Source organism: Melopsittacus undulatus, chromosome 1, assembly GCF_012275295.1.
Source record: "Melopsittacus undulatus isolate bMelUnd1 chromosome 1, bMelUnd1.mat.Z, whole genome shotgun sequence".
Taxonomy (NCBI): Eukaryota; Metazoa; Chordata; class Aves; order Psittaciformes; family Psittaculidae; genus Melopsittacus; species Melopsittacus undulatus.
The window spans coordinates 52987935-53002899 of NC_047527.1; the positions used below are offsets into that span (position 1 = coordinate 52987935).

The window sequence follows — 14965 nt, forward strand, 5'->3', positions numbered from 1 at the left end:
TTTAGTATTAAATACAAGCTTGGTTCTTAGAGCTGCCTACTGAACTGGTTGAATGGAAATAGTAGTGTATCTAAGGTAAGGTCAGTACAGTGGTAAAATTTTGGCATGTTATACCTTCTGTGCAGCTAATCTGAAGGGATAAATGTTGTATTTGAAGGAATTGAGTATATTTAAACAAGCCTGAAGGTGTATGAAATGGGTACATTAGGTCTGAAAAGTGTTTAGGAGAAAGGTTGATTGAGATTATAATGAACTAAAACATTTGGAAGACTAAGATAAATCTCGCTGCAAGATACCAAGTGACTGAACACAGCAGAAACAATAGGTTTACTTTCTGTTTTAATAGAATATTTTGTAGATTCAGTTCTTAGGCAGGATCGGTCTAATGAAAGATCCAGAAAGTAGCTATTTAGGTTTGTATTTGTTAGTTCGGAAGAAAGGACACCTGTTTCTGGTGTTACAAGCTGGCAGTAATGGGAAAGAAGCCTTCAGGTATCAGAACATACCCTGTAGAGAGAATGTGGACTCTCATAAGCATGTATATTAAGGTGGAAGGGAATGGTCCACAGGCATCTGTCTCTAGAGGCTGTTTTAAGGGATGCCTGAATTTACATAGAGTTGTTCAATGTTCATTCAAGGCAGAGGAGGAGAGGGGAAATAAATGATAAAGATGATATTTTATAAGTCACTGAAATCCACTAGATCTGCAGGTTTAGTCCTTGTCCCCTTACCGAAGGCAAGCATTAATGTGGCATCTTCACTGGAAACAGTGGAAAACCTGTTAGATTTTGTTAAACTTTTGAGGCATGTAAGTAGAGAGCTAACATCTCTTCACTGTTGGGCTGGTTTACTTTTTATTAATATGCTTGGATAGCTCTTGGTTATGTGTGGTAAGTGAAGTGTAACTATTTGGTAAGGATATAAAATCCACTTTAGAAATACTTTTGAAGTAGCACAGTGTGTTCAAGTATTAGAATATTGAGAAGCATCTTGTGGAAAATCAGTAATTGTAGTTAGAAGTTACTGTACGACTAATGCCACTGAAGAAAGCCCCAGTAACAACAGAAAAAAGTGTTTGTGTGGGGAAGGATGTTATGAAAAGCCTGGATATTCTAGTCTGTAAGATTCTAAGGTAACTTCATAGGACCTAATGTAGGAAAAATTGACACAAACTTGATCAGTTTCTGGGCCTAAAGATTTAAGGCAACTACGTGAAGTGTATGCTTTGAAAGCTAATTGTCTGTTAGTTAGAGACATTCCAGCGTATTTCACAATTATTTGAATATATTGATAACCATTAGAATTTAAAATGTTTTTATAAACAGCTCTGAAAAATTCTCTCGGCCCAAGTTGTAATGCAGTAAAAGGAGGGAGTGGTTAAAAATCTAAAATAGGAAGAGCTAAAGAAATCTACTCTGAAACTAAATACAGAGTCTCTAAAAGGTGTCTTTCAGTCCTTTGTTTAAAATTGGTGCTTCCAAGATGGGACATAAAGAGTACGTTTACTCCTTGGTTCTTAACTTTGTTCTTAAACTGACTCATATGGTACTTGTTCCTCCTTGTGTGCTAAAGGAGATGCTGCATGGTTGCCTCCCTGACCTGCAAAAACCTCTGGATCCATCCTGGCATTCAATTTACTTATTTCTATTTCCAGACTTAATTAGCCATTTCTAGCTTTCATTACTTCACAGTAGTCAAAGTGAACAAAAAAACATTGCTCAGAAGCAAATCTGAAAATTGCAGCTAGGGTAAGGAACAGTGTTCATCTGTACTAAGAGCAAGCTTATGAACTGTTTATGTGTTTGCATGAGTGCAGTATATTAAGTAACAATCTATATTAATTATTATCTTAGTGGAAAGAAGCAAAGCCTGATGAGTTGATGGACTCCAAATTGAGATGTGTGTTTGAAATGCCCAATGAAAATGATAAACTGGTAAGTAAGAAACTGTCATACACTGACTGGTAGGACTTGAGCAAATCTGTTTTGAAATTTTTTTAAACCTATTTGATTTGTCGATGGAATGGAATGTAGGAATTTGTACTAAATGAGACAGAAAGGGTATTCAGTATTATAACTTCAGGTATTCATAGGATCTTAAAACAGTCCAGTTTGAAAGGGACCTTGATACACCATCTGGACCAACCATCCTTTGTTGGAAAGGGAGCACCCTATTCAACTGCATCTTAAAAGCCTCCAGCAAAATGGACACTAGTGCCAAAAATTATATAATTTTGTTATAGATTTTATTAGGATTTTATTGCTGTCAGATTAAAAGAAAAAGAATATACAATACTGCATACAGTGAAAAGTGAATTGCATCATTTAATTTTAAAGTATTGCATGCTTTTCAATTTTAAAAATCGTGTTTCTAATCCAGCTAGATCAGAAAAGGAAGTATTGATTAGAAATTGCTTTAGGAATCCTAAATGCATTTTTTAAGGTAACGGTAAAGGCAGATAATCGGACAAAAAAAAAATCACATTACCTCTTTCATGCTCTTGCTTTCACACAAAATCTATTCCAATTCTGTAGGAGATGACAGTTTCATTGTATACAGACTGAAGATGTCTGTGTTGCCTGATATTTGAAATAATAGTTAACTGTCAGTTACCTGGAAGTATTGTAGAATATGACTGCATTTTTACGTATGAACTTTTTATTTGCCCGCATACTTGAAGTTCTGATTTATATAATTTAATACCGTATATTCTGGGTTGTTTGGGGTGGTGGGTTTTTTATGTTTTACTTTACTAAATTATTATTAATTTAATAAAGCATTGTAAGAGCACTAAAATGCTGTTTCTGTAAGCAGCCTTATTCATTTTATGACCTTGACTTTTTTACAGTAGTCTGTAAGGCATGTTGCAGGAAAGTAGTATGAATCCATACATGTAAAAACCATCTCATTATTTGCATACATGGAAGTGTCTTGGTAAAGGCTGCTAGCTGACCAGTATCTGTGTTTGCAACATTTCTTTTCATACAGTTCTTGGACTGTGATGTAAACATGTTTTTCAGAGGCAATGTCAGCATAATGCTTTTGGTGTACTTTTTTCCCCCCTTTTTTGGTGAAGGATAGTTTATGAGATGTACCCTTTTATTTAGGTATAAGCTGCCAAAGCCTGTGTTAAATGCTAAAACTGTAAAGGTTAAGCATTTATTATCAAGGCACTTAACTGTCTACTTTCTGCATTTTGTTACCGTCTTAGTAAATTATATTTAGATGTTAGAAAAATTACACATTTTTAATTTTATAAAATGTATAATGTAGTGAAAGAAATGTGGTGGATTATAGAGAACAACCTCCTTTTGTACTTCCTTTAATGTTAAATTTTCAGTGTTGACTGTACACAGCATTTGTATTTTTCTGAGTAGCACCATAGGGTTGCAAAATCCTGCTTCAACAGTTGATTTAGTATCTTAAATCTGGCAATGAGAAATCTGCCAAGTCATCAGGGTAATAAGCCTTACCTGTCACCTCAGGATATACCTTCATGAGGACACAAGTATTTCATTCCAGTCAGTAACAACTTTCTTCAGATGCCTACCAGTCGTAGCCAGAAGATTGTCATGAAGAAACCAGTCAGTGAGGTCAAACAGCAGAAGGAGGGAAGTTTGTTCCAGGGAGATAAGTCTTAGGTCTGTAGTGAAGTTTCAGTGCTACTAAAGGAATCCAGTTCAGCTAGCAAACCAATTAAAAAAGCAACGGATCGTGATCTGCTTCCTTGTGATACAAATATGTTGGTCCTTTTAAATCCAGTTAGGAGTACCTGTGTGCAGTAGCAGGATCTGGCTGTTAGGCTGTGTATGGCTGCATTGCAAAAAAAAAGTAAAGTACAAGTAGATGCTCTAGACCAAATGACTTCTGCTTGTGTAGGAACTAACTAAATTCTTGCATCTTTTATTTTTCAATTGCTTAGATGTTATGTAGTTACATAGATATGTTGACCTTCTAAGAGGTTTTCTGATACACTTAGTGCTTACTTTGGACTACTTTGGTTATAATAGATGCAATTGGTGGTCTAAATGACATAGTTGTGCAGCCAAGCAACTAGGAATAGAGAAGCCTGAATGTGAATATGAGCTGCTTCTGAGGGTATTACTATATGAATGCTGTGTTTCTATAAATAATAACCTGGCTATACAGTTGAATCTGTTGTATTACTAATATCTGCTGAAGATTATTGTAGATTTTGAGCAGAGCTGTGGTAACCAGTGCTTTAATTTTATTTTTAGCTTTTTCACAGCTTTTTATATGACTTTTCACTTGTATTAAAAATTAGTAGTGTGTTATCTCAAAACTGCTGTGAAACTTAAATTCCATGTGTGTTGCATTTTTTTTTTTTTATGCCATCTTTTGGTTGCCTGCTGGGTCAGTTTTAAGCAGCTACAAGTATAAATTTTTGTCTCAGTAGCATGTAGTGCCAACAGTGCAATCTTTTGCTTTTTAATAGCTGAGCTGATCAGAATTGAACTGTTAACAGAAGTATTTGTTCAGATTACTGTAAATATAAACTTCTTTGAACTATATTAGTAGCTGGATTGTTCCAGTATTAAAATGTGGGTGATTTTTCTAGGTAAGTTAAATTCTCAAGTCATTCTTAATATTTGTAGAATGATATAGATGCAAGCAAACCTGCCCCAGTACTGAATACGTCTAAGCAGGATGGACCGATGCCAAAACCCCATAGTGTTTCACTTAATGATACTGAAACAAGGAAGCTAGTGGAGGAGTGCAAAAGACTTCAAGCAGAGGTTATGAAGCTGACGGATGAAAATCAGCACCTGAGAGTAAGTTCTGCTTGCATGTTTATGTTGTAGTAGTTTCACTCTTCATTGAAAGGTCCAGTTTTCAGTTAGGCCAATAGATGTGTATTCAGAAAGTAGATGCAACTGTTAGAATGTCAACATTGATTTGTAATACAATTTTCCTGTCCTGTATATACTGTGTATTTTGAATTTCTCAGTGATTGACACTGTGGTTGTCCTGGATGAGATACTAAGATACATAATTTTCATCTATTTAAGGTGGGTTTGGTTACTTGAAATCTAAAGTCAGAGATACCAAATTAGTAGCTTTTATTAAAAGTGCATGGTTATTCATTAAGAATGAGTAAATGAGATACAAAGTGGTAACATTCTGTATCACAAATTGTTAGTGAACAAGAGCAATGGCTTGGCCAGAGGAATTAACCTAAAACAACTATCCACTGCTTTTATGTAAAAGTAACCTGTAACTTCTCAGTACATGACTTTGTGTGACTTTATAGATATTTGCTTGGGTATCTAACAATGTCATTGGCCATAGTCGACTTTCAAAGGACCATGAAATGCTGATGTCTCCAAATCTTTAATTCTGATGACATTGGAGCATTTGGAGAAGCACTACACAAAGCAGGTGTTTTTCATTCACAGTAAGGAATTACTGCTATTTATTTCTAATGCATAGTAAGTAAAAGCAGGATTCTTCATTGTGCATAACAAGAATTTCAGAATCTTACCTTAACAAGAGCAGGGAGGGAGACTAGTGGATTACCTGTCCTTATTTGAAATATTATGGTTTGCTGTGTTCATATTTTGGATTTTGATGTGGTCTAAGGTTGGGGGGGGTGGGGAGAGAGGTTTGTGTTTGATTTTGGGTTTGGTTTTTTTTTTGTTGTTTTGACTTTATTTAAATATTAAGCAGTAAATTTGGCCTGTGAGTTCAGTTTTTGCTATTGTAAAGAAGATGTGTTCATAAACTTTTTTCCATCTTTGTTGTTCCCCCACCCCCCAGGATGAAGGCTTGAGGCTCAGAAAGGTAGCGCACTCGGATAAATCTGGATCACCCACAGCTTTGGCCCTCAGAGATAATGGCTCTAATTCTCTTCCTTCACTTCTTGTTGTAATTGCAGCCATTTTCATTGGATTCTTTCTAGGGAAGTTCATCTTGTAGAAAGAATGAGTGAGAAGCATGCAAAATGCAGCTTCCTTTTTTTTTTTTTTCTTTTCTTTTGTTTCTCTTTTTTTTTTTCTCTTGGCCAGGAAAAGATTTGTTTACCTACCACTTCATTGGTAGTATGGCCTAAGTGGCCATTTTTGTGTACAGCATCATAACAGGCTTTGCCTTTAATGATCTCGCACGGTTAGAAAACACAATCTTGAAAAAACAAACTGTTCGGCTACTGGACAAAATTGTACATTATGTCATCAATAGCAGGTGTCAGTTGCACAGTCAGTCCTTTATGAAAATTCATAAATAAAGAATTGTTCTTTCTGTGGTTTTAATAAGAATTCAGAAATTGTTCAGAGTCTTGTAAATGTTATTTTAATAATCCTTTAAAATTTTATCTGTTGCTGTTACCTCTTGAAAAATGATTTATTAGATTGCTAATCCCACTCATTCAGGAATACGACAAGAGGTATTCTGGGGAAAATGGTGCCTCTTACTGTGTAAATTTTCTCCTTACCTTACTTTGCTAATATCATGGCAGAATTTCTTTCTTATTCCTTGTGAGGCATTGTTGAGAGTTCTTCACCCTTACAATCTTGTCCCATAATATTTAACATTACAAAAGAAATAAAATTGTTAACAGATTTTTCTTCTGGGTAGCCTGTTTGTGTGTGTCATACTTTTAGAAGGGATTCCTAACAATTCATTCTTCATGGTAATTTGCTACTTGTAACAAATGGCTATTTTGGAGTTTATTTGCTTAAGTCTCTGGCTTAGACTGTTGTAATTGAAGCCTGGGGGGGTGGGGAAAAACGTTTCCATTCTATTTGTTTAAAAAAATAAAACTGTTTTCTGGATGGTTTCAGCTACAGGGAGGATGGTTATCAAACTTGCTCTGGGACAGAATAATTTGCATATCCAGCAGGTACAAATATCAGACATGAATGCTTTCAGTATAGCAACAATTTGCTTGGATTGTGTGGGAGTGTAATACTCAACCTCCTGTTCCATCTTTGGGTTTTCTGGTTGTCTTCCAGGAGTCAGAGTTATTCTTTGATTTCATAAAGGTACTCAATTCACTTACACTAACTTACTCAGTTTGTAGTTCTGTTTTACCTGGTATTCGAAAGTGCAAGTTGAATCATTCAGACACCCATAGTGAATTCCATGTTGTGGAATAGTTGATACTTGCTGAGTGAGCCTCAGTTGCTTACCTTTAGAAAACTAAAACCATTTTATGCAACTCTTGGCAGATCTGCCTGTGTTAACAATGTACAGCTAAGTTCTAAGGAATGCGTTTGGGGAGGGGTCTGAATTGCTTCCCTGCACTTAATCTTATGTCTTGTCTCATCTCTGAATATGTCATAAAACCAAACAATAGTATTGGACCAAAATATTACCTGTACTGCTGACTTGGCATAATCCAGTACAGGGAATTACTTGTAAACTTGAAAAATTGTGGAAGGGATATACTCCTGTAAGCAGAACTGTGTATGCTCTTGGACAGCTTGACTTGATGTGTTGCAACTAAGGGTGTTAGACCTTAGTATAAGCACACCTTATGTAGCTGAGAAAAGTGTTCTGGAGAGGATGTGTGTTATCTTGATTGCCTTTGATTTCTAGTGCTTTTTTAAAAAAAAAAAACAAAACACAAACCCCAAACTATAATTACATCATGTTCTGTCATTGCTGTCTGTGATCAACTTTTTTTATAAAATCTTGCGTATATGCAAGGAAGGTGATGAAGGAAATGCAAATACCGCTTATCTTTGCACTTACGCATGCAAGCACAGATGTTTCCAATTACTTGTTCCAGTGTCTGCATTCAAGTCTTCCATCCCAGTGACTGGAAAAACTTATGTTAAGGTCTTGATTATTTTGGTTCCGCTGATTCAGAATGGTGTAATTCTCCCGATCTTTTTTTTTCTAACAGAACGTTGCCACATCAGACTTTCATAGCCTGTTCAAAGCTGATTACATGGAAAATCACGAAAGCAGTAGTGTGCAGGATGTAGTTTGCTTCAGTGAGAGCAGTCATTCCTGCCTTCAAGGGAAAAGAGGGAAAAAAATATCTCTAGAAAATCTTAAGTTGCTTGCTAAGATGTTTGCTGCATGATGTGTGGAGGCTTTCAGGGGTAGCTAGCACTTTCAGGACTTGAGAGCAGAAAAAGGAGTCACTGCTCAGTGCAGCTGTCTTAGATTTTTGTATCTGGCAGCAGAAATGAGGTAAAAATGGTAAAATCAGATTGAAACAACTTTTTTCATAAATAACAAACACGTGATGGTAAAACTTTGTAATGGTTTAAGTAATTTCTTCAAAGTGAAAAGTGTGCAGCGGTCTCATAAGCATTGTACTTGCTAATGGTATAAGGAGATTGTATTGGTTTGCAGTAATCCCTTCATAGTTGTATATAAAATGTAATGTTGAAACTATTTTGCTCTCAGGAGTCACTTTGGATGAGATCAGCTGTATTTAGTGAATTATGTAATATGGATTAAATGGTTTGTCTTTGTTCCTGAAACGGTTAGAAATTCTTGCTTTGTCTACCTGCTTACTTGTGTATGTAAGCATGGGGGGAATACAGTCTCTCCACTGCTTCTGTTGGTATGATCGAATGATGATGCTCATAAGGTTGTGTGAGGATAAATGCATATCTTTGGTTAAGTAGGTACTGAAGGTCACTCTTCTGATTTCTCAAAAGGGCAAGATAGAACAAGTTCATATCAAGGTAGTGTTTTAAAGCTTTTGTAATGTAATACTTTACAAAAAAAGGTAGTATGGTGGTTGGGAGGGGGGAAAGCGTAGTTAAATAGAAGATACAGTTTATGTAATAGTTTGAGACACCAAATTTAACTCACTTTTATATATATATATTTGAGGTTCATTTAAGAAAAAGTTATTTGTATCAATGCACAAGTCATAAGTAACTTATGCGTTTCTATGCATTCTCTAAAAACTGTTGATAAACGCTATTGCCCAAGCTTGTATGTTGCTGCTGCTGTGATTGGAGCTGATTTCTGTAAAAGAAGCAACCAAACACTAGTTTAAAATTTCATTATCCTCCTGGGAGGTGGGATGGTGAAGGGAGGAGGTGGAAGGTGACATTTTGTCAAAGTCAACATGCAAAATTTATCTTTCAGGCCTTTTTCAAAGATATTAAAAGTTAAAGTGTTAATAAACTATTGAAAATGTGGAAGTGTCCTTTTTATTTTGGAACTTCTCCCTGGCTGTATGTTCTGTAGACTGCTGATACTGAATAGGTGTTCCTTGTCCACTTTGCAGATGATGTAACTGCCCTAGGTGCAACTGCTTCTAGGTACTGCCAGTAAATAGCATGAAGCTGCTTTGGATGAAGATTCAGTGTTGGAGTGAAGAGCAGATGCCTGAATCCAGGCAACACTAAGGAAACTGATGGTTTATCAGATTTACAGTAGTTGTCATGACAAAGAATTTTCTTGTTCCTGTTTGGAGTCCTTAGGTATTTATAGTTAAACTGGCTTGCCAGGGCAAACACTTGCTTCAGTCTGTGCCAAGAGGTGGAACAAGAGGTACACAGTTACAGAGCAACCCCAGTAAACATTTACTGTAACACTGACATGACCCACTCTGTGGGGGTTTGAAATTGTGTAGCTTGTCTGTTTAGCTGCTTTGCTGTGAAAACAGTTTGTTGCTTTGCTTTCTGCACTGGTTCTTGTTGAAAATGGCTTTGTCAGTGTGTCCTGAAAGGCACATCCACGTGTAGCACTGACCACTGCTGCTAGGGAGGCTTCATCTTTGCTGATCGTGAGCTGCTGTGGCAGCTTTAGACTGGTGGCACACTTAAACATTGGACAAAAGGGGGGGCTAAATGCAGGAGTCAGTTTTCACTGGGATTGGCTTCTGTAGGAAGGACTGAAACTAATGACAATTGAATGAGACCAATTTATTTCCTGTCTAAATTTCTTTTACAGGGGCACTCAGATAATGTAACCAAGTGTCCTGGGTTCAGCAGTAGCAGTCATTTTTCTCCTTAGTAGCTGGTGCAGTGCTGTGTTTTGACTTTCAGCCTGGGAACAGCGCTGATAACAGCAATGTTTTTAGTTGCTGCTTGGTAATGTTTACTCTGACCAAGGACTTTCTGAGTCTCATGCTCTGCCAGGGAGGAGGGGAAGCTGGGAGGAAGCATAGACAGGACACCTGACCCAAACTAGCCAAAGAGGTGTTCTGTACCACAGCACGTCATGCCCACTATATGAACTGGGGGCAGTTACCTGGAAGGGCTACATCACTGCTCTGGTCGGACTGGGTATTGGTGGGTGGTGACCAGTTGTATTATTTCCTTTATTATTATTACTGGTGGTAGCAGCAGTGATTTGTGTTATACCTTAGTTACTGGACTGCTCGTATCTCAACCCGTGGGAGTTGCATTCTTTCAATTCTCCCCATCCCTCTGTGAACAGGGTGGGGAGTGAGCAAGCGGCTGCATGATTCTGGGTTGTCAGTTGGGCTTAAATCACGACACCAAGTATATGATTGAAGTTGGTCTGTTGTACGGTTTTTCAGTGCAGGTTGTGTGTTTTAAGAAATGCTCAGTCTGACAGGGCTGCATAAGCAGAGGTAGCGATGGTGTTGTCAGTCTTTGTTTGTTTGCCCTTTAAGTGACAAATGGATAGGTAGAAACGAGGTCATGTGCAAAAGCAAAATACTTGAGTCTTATCTTTTATCTGGCTTCCTCATTACTGCTAGATGGTAAGGTCAGTGCCTCTTCCTCATTTACTAGGACAAGGGTTTATGTATTTGGAGGTGACCTGGATCAGAAAACTGTTTTAGATTAAATCCGTTGTTTCATCCCCTAGAAATTATGCTTTAACTACATTGTGAAATAAATGTCTCCCACCATATTACAGTGCCAGTTTGGTACCACTTTATGTAATGTTGATAACACTGCTAGCAGGGTATTGAATCCGTGTTTATACAGTAGCTGCTTCTGTTGCTGGCAGGGTGGAATGCTGCTCTTTCCCTCCCTCCTCTTTGGAAAAGATTGCAAGGGTGTTAACGGTATCCAGGCACAGAGGTGTGAGGCAGACTCCTGTTATTATAGATAAGCAGTCTGAGCTCTTAACACTTGAAATAAATGAAAAATGAATTGAAAGGTGACTGAAGTAGTTATTCTTACCTTCTAAACTTGTGTATAAGAGAAAAGTGGTGTGAATTGTTTTGATTTCTTTTTAAAAGTTAGTCTGTCATTCAAGTTCTAAAAACAAAAATTTGCCATAGTCTGGGAATAATTATTTCAGGTTGTTCTTGGAAGTTTTTACTCATGTTATTGGAGGTTCACACGCATAAGTGAATTTGGATTGTTACTGGTGATCAGTGTCTAGGCTGTTCTTGGAGTGGGTAGTAATTAAATATCAGTCTTTTAAGTGTCTCAGTCTCCCTTGTAAGGAGAGTTTATCTTTTAGAGATAGGGAAACAGGCGTAAGTGTTGGGACAAATGAATGGGTGGAGAGGGTTAGGCACAACTTCTGTTCTCTAGTGTGTGCTCTATCCTGTTTCTTACCGAGTTCCTTGAGCCTTGTCCAGGTCTTTTATTTGCTTGCTTTTTATTTTGTTTTTGAATCCAAAATGCTGCTTCATCTTGCTTGGAAGTCTTTCATAGGCTTCTAAGGTACCTTCCTAAAGATTTAGCTGTTGGCTTCCCTGTTCCTTGAAGCTGAGTATTCAACCGGCAGAAAATTAGGTGTTGGAGAGGTGTTTTAACCGGGATTGTGCTCACTAGGATTGCAATGCCTGACTGCTGCTGAAGATGCTGGGGGAGAACAGAGGGAAGACTCTGATCATTTGGGCGTGTGTTTGCAGTCTTGGAACACAAAAGTGTGTCTGTGTAGCAAAAAAAAAAGCTTCAGTGGCAACAGTGCTGTTTGTACTTGAAAAGAAAACAAATAGTCCTAAATCTGTACAGCTACCCTGTTAGTGGTAGTATATATTGCTGTATTGGGTTGGTGTGGCAAGGTTTTGGTAGCAGGAGGGCTGCAGAGGTGTCTTCTGTGAGAAGGTGCCAGAAGCTTCCCATGTGTCCAATAGAGCTAATGCCAGATGGCTTCAATGTGGACACATCACTGGCCAAGGACAAGCCCATCACTGATGATGGTAGCACATCTGGGATAACAGATTTAAGAAGGATCAAAAGCCTGCACAACTGCAGCCAGAAAGAAAAGCAAGGATATGTGAGAACAGCTTTACAGATACCCAGGTCAGTCCAGAAGGAGGGGTGGAGGTGCTTCAGGTGCCAGAGCAAAGATTCCCCTGCAGCCCATAATGGTCCATGGTGGAGCAGCTACTCACCTACAGCCTGTGGAGGACCCCAAGCCAAAGCAGGGGTATGACTGAAGAAGGCTCTGACTGGGATGTGGGAAGCCTGGAATGGAGCAGGTTTGCTGGCGGGACCCATGCTGGAGTAGTCTGTTCCTGATGAAGGGCTGCACCCCATAGAAGGGACCCACACTGGAGCAGTTTGTGAAGACCTGTAACCCATGGGAATGATTCACATTGGAGAAGCTCATGGGGGGCTGTCTGCTGTGGGAGGGACCTCATACTGAAGCAGAGGAAGGGTGTGAGTAGTTCTCCCTCTAGGGAGGAAGGAGTGGAAGAAATGTGTGTTGCACAGACCTCAATCACTATTCCGTTCCCCTGTGCTGCTGGGGGGGAGGAGATAGAGAATTTGGGAGTGAAGGTAGGCTCAGGAAGAAGGGGGTAGTGGGAGGAAGGTGTTATAAGGTTGTTTTTTATTTTTTTTTCAATAGCTTGCACTGATTTAGTAATAAATTAATTTCCCCAAGTTGAGTCTGTTTTGCCTGGGATGGTAATTGGTGGGTGATCTCTCCCTGTCCTCATGTTGACCCATGAGTCATTGTGTTTTCCTTGTCCAGTTGAGGAGTCATAGAGCAGCTTTGATGGGCACTTAGTGTCCAGCCAGGGACCACGACAACCCACCATAATAGCTTTACCCACAGGAATGGCAAAATAGTTTTCCATTGCTGCTTTGATAATCTAAACACAGATGATACAGACAGCTACACTGATTTTCAGAGGCATTTCTTCAGAAGAGCCAAACGCTTCTTTAAAACCTCAGCATGTTTGACTCCTGCAACCAAAGGTGCTCCAGCAATAGTAGACTCTTACAAGTTAAAACCACTTAGGTGTTTCTAGTCAAAATAAATAAATGCTTTGCTGTTACTGCTGCTTTTCAGACTGCAGTATACTTCTGCACTTGTATGAGGAATATTAATGAGAATCTAAATTATAAAGATGTAGCTCTCTTAATGGTTGAGAGGCATTGCTTTAAATTGTTATGTAGGACAGTCTATAGAACTGTGTTTTGGAGGGGCTTGGGAGGAAAGTCTACAGAAAACAACGTGAACCCTGAGTCAAATAGAGACAGCGCTCTGGAGCTGTAATAGGAGTTCCTAACGTGTGCAGCTTTCGTAATGAATGGAGTGGTTCATAGAAGATGGGAGCTCAGGCAGTGGCTAATTTCTTTGTTCACATTAATCACCTCAGGTTTAACATTTTGGAACGATAAATGAGACACCTGTCCCACATCTCAGGAGTGGCTGGTGTTGAGTGAAGAAAAAAGGAGAATGGTAGGAAGAGACCGTGAGAAGAGCGAGGCTGACTGCTTCAGAAGTGGCTTTCTTGGTGGCTTTGTCTTTTCAGGACATCTGGGCTATTAGAAAGCTGCTGTCTTATCCCTGGATAAATGATGGAAAGTGCTGCAGCCTTCTTCAGGAATGGGAATTTCTCTCCAGCCTCAGGGTGTAAAGCCTCAAACATGGTGACCCCTCTTCTAAACAGGAGAATGCTAGAGGATTTTCACTGTATTCATGCTCAGGATTGTCTAACCTTGGATTTCCAATACAGCCTTCAGCAAGACCTCACTTTCTTGCTTAATACCTTGAGATACTTCATCCTTTGGGCCCCTTGGGCCTCTCATTTCATTTCTCAGCTTCAGGGAAGCCATCTCTTCTGATTTTCTTGATGAGATGGAATTGTATCTTTATCCTGCTTCTAGGATTTGTGGGAAAACTTAGAGACAAGGTTTATGTGATTGCAGCATCTTCATCCTGCTTCTCCCTGTGTGAATTTAAATTCTTAATTCAGGCCACATTTGATAGAGAGATTGATGTTTCAGATACCAACTACTTCCAATTACAGGAGAATTGGATCTGAGATGAGAGGCATTGGTGCTTCCATCCAGGGTAACCCTCACAGTGAGCTGGAATGATACTCATTCTGCTTGCTGCCGTTCGTCCAGTTATTGCTGATGTGCTGCCAAGCTGTCACCGTGGCCATAGATAAAACACCCTGGCAGCTGCCGGTGGTAGCAGTGTGGGCAGGAGATAGTCGTGTTGCGAGGGAGCAGGTTAGCAGGCATGTCAGGGGAGAACTCAAGCTGTCACCACAGTAAGCTCATGGAGGGTGTGTAGGGTGGGAGTGGAGCTTGATCTACCTGGGGGCAGGAAGGAGGTGATGCAAGAAAGCTCCTGGATAACAGCGTGAGAAACACTAAGAGTTGGAAGAAAGTGTAGCCCTCCATATATACATCGCCACTTCTCCAACCTGTTCTGCTCACACTGGAGAAAATACTAATGATTTGATGATTGCAGATGAATGGGAGGAGTGTTCAGAGTAGCTGTAACTGAGCTCAAACCTTCTCTTGGACCAGGTAATTATGGTTTTGTAAGACTGCTTCTATAGGTATGTAGAAGTTGTGTTTGTGGAACTAGAGGCATAGAAATGAAGCAGCTAATCAGAAATAAGCATTTTCAGCAACCTGGCCAGCAGCATGCAGACAGTGTTTCCTGGTCTCCTTGGCTACTGCTCTGAGAGTGCAGCAGAGAGCATTGTGTGACCTGAGTCCTCCAGTGCTCTGTGCATGCAGCACTGCTCGTAAGGTGAGCCACACAAGCATTAATCCCCCTGTGGGTAGGCATAATAACTGGGTTATACAAAACCATTTTATTTGTCTGTGTACACGCATATTTACATCTG

The 14965-nt window shown here is 39.1% G+C and overlaps 1 protein-coding gene across 1 annotated transcript in view; it reads left to right on the forward strand.

Annotated features, from left to right (window-relative positions):
- The window catches only part of VAPA (VAMP associated protein A), a 30722-nt gene extending 22731 nt beyond the window's left edge, over window positions 1-7991 (forward strand). Inside the window, exons 4-6 of the mRNA XM_005153476.4 lie at window positions 1854-1934; window positions 4617-4793; window positions 5779-7991. Coding sequence (XP_005153533.1) covers window positions 1854-1934; window positions 4617-4793; window positions 5779-5937 — 417 coding nt within the window. The 3' untranslated portion in view covers window positions 5938-7991. The remainder of the gene's footprint in view (window positions 1-1853; window positions 1935-4616; window positions 4794-5778) is intronic.
- The last annotated feature ends 6974 nt before the right edge of the window (window positions 7992-14965 follow it).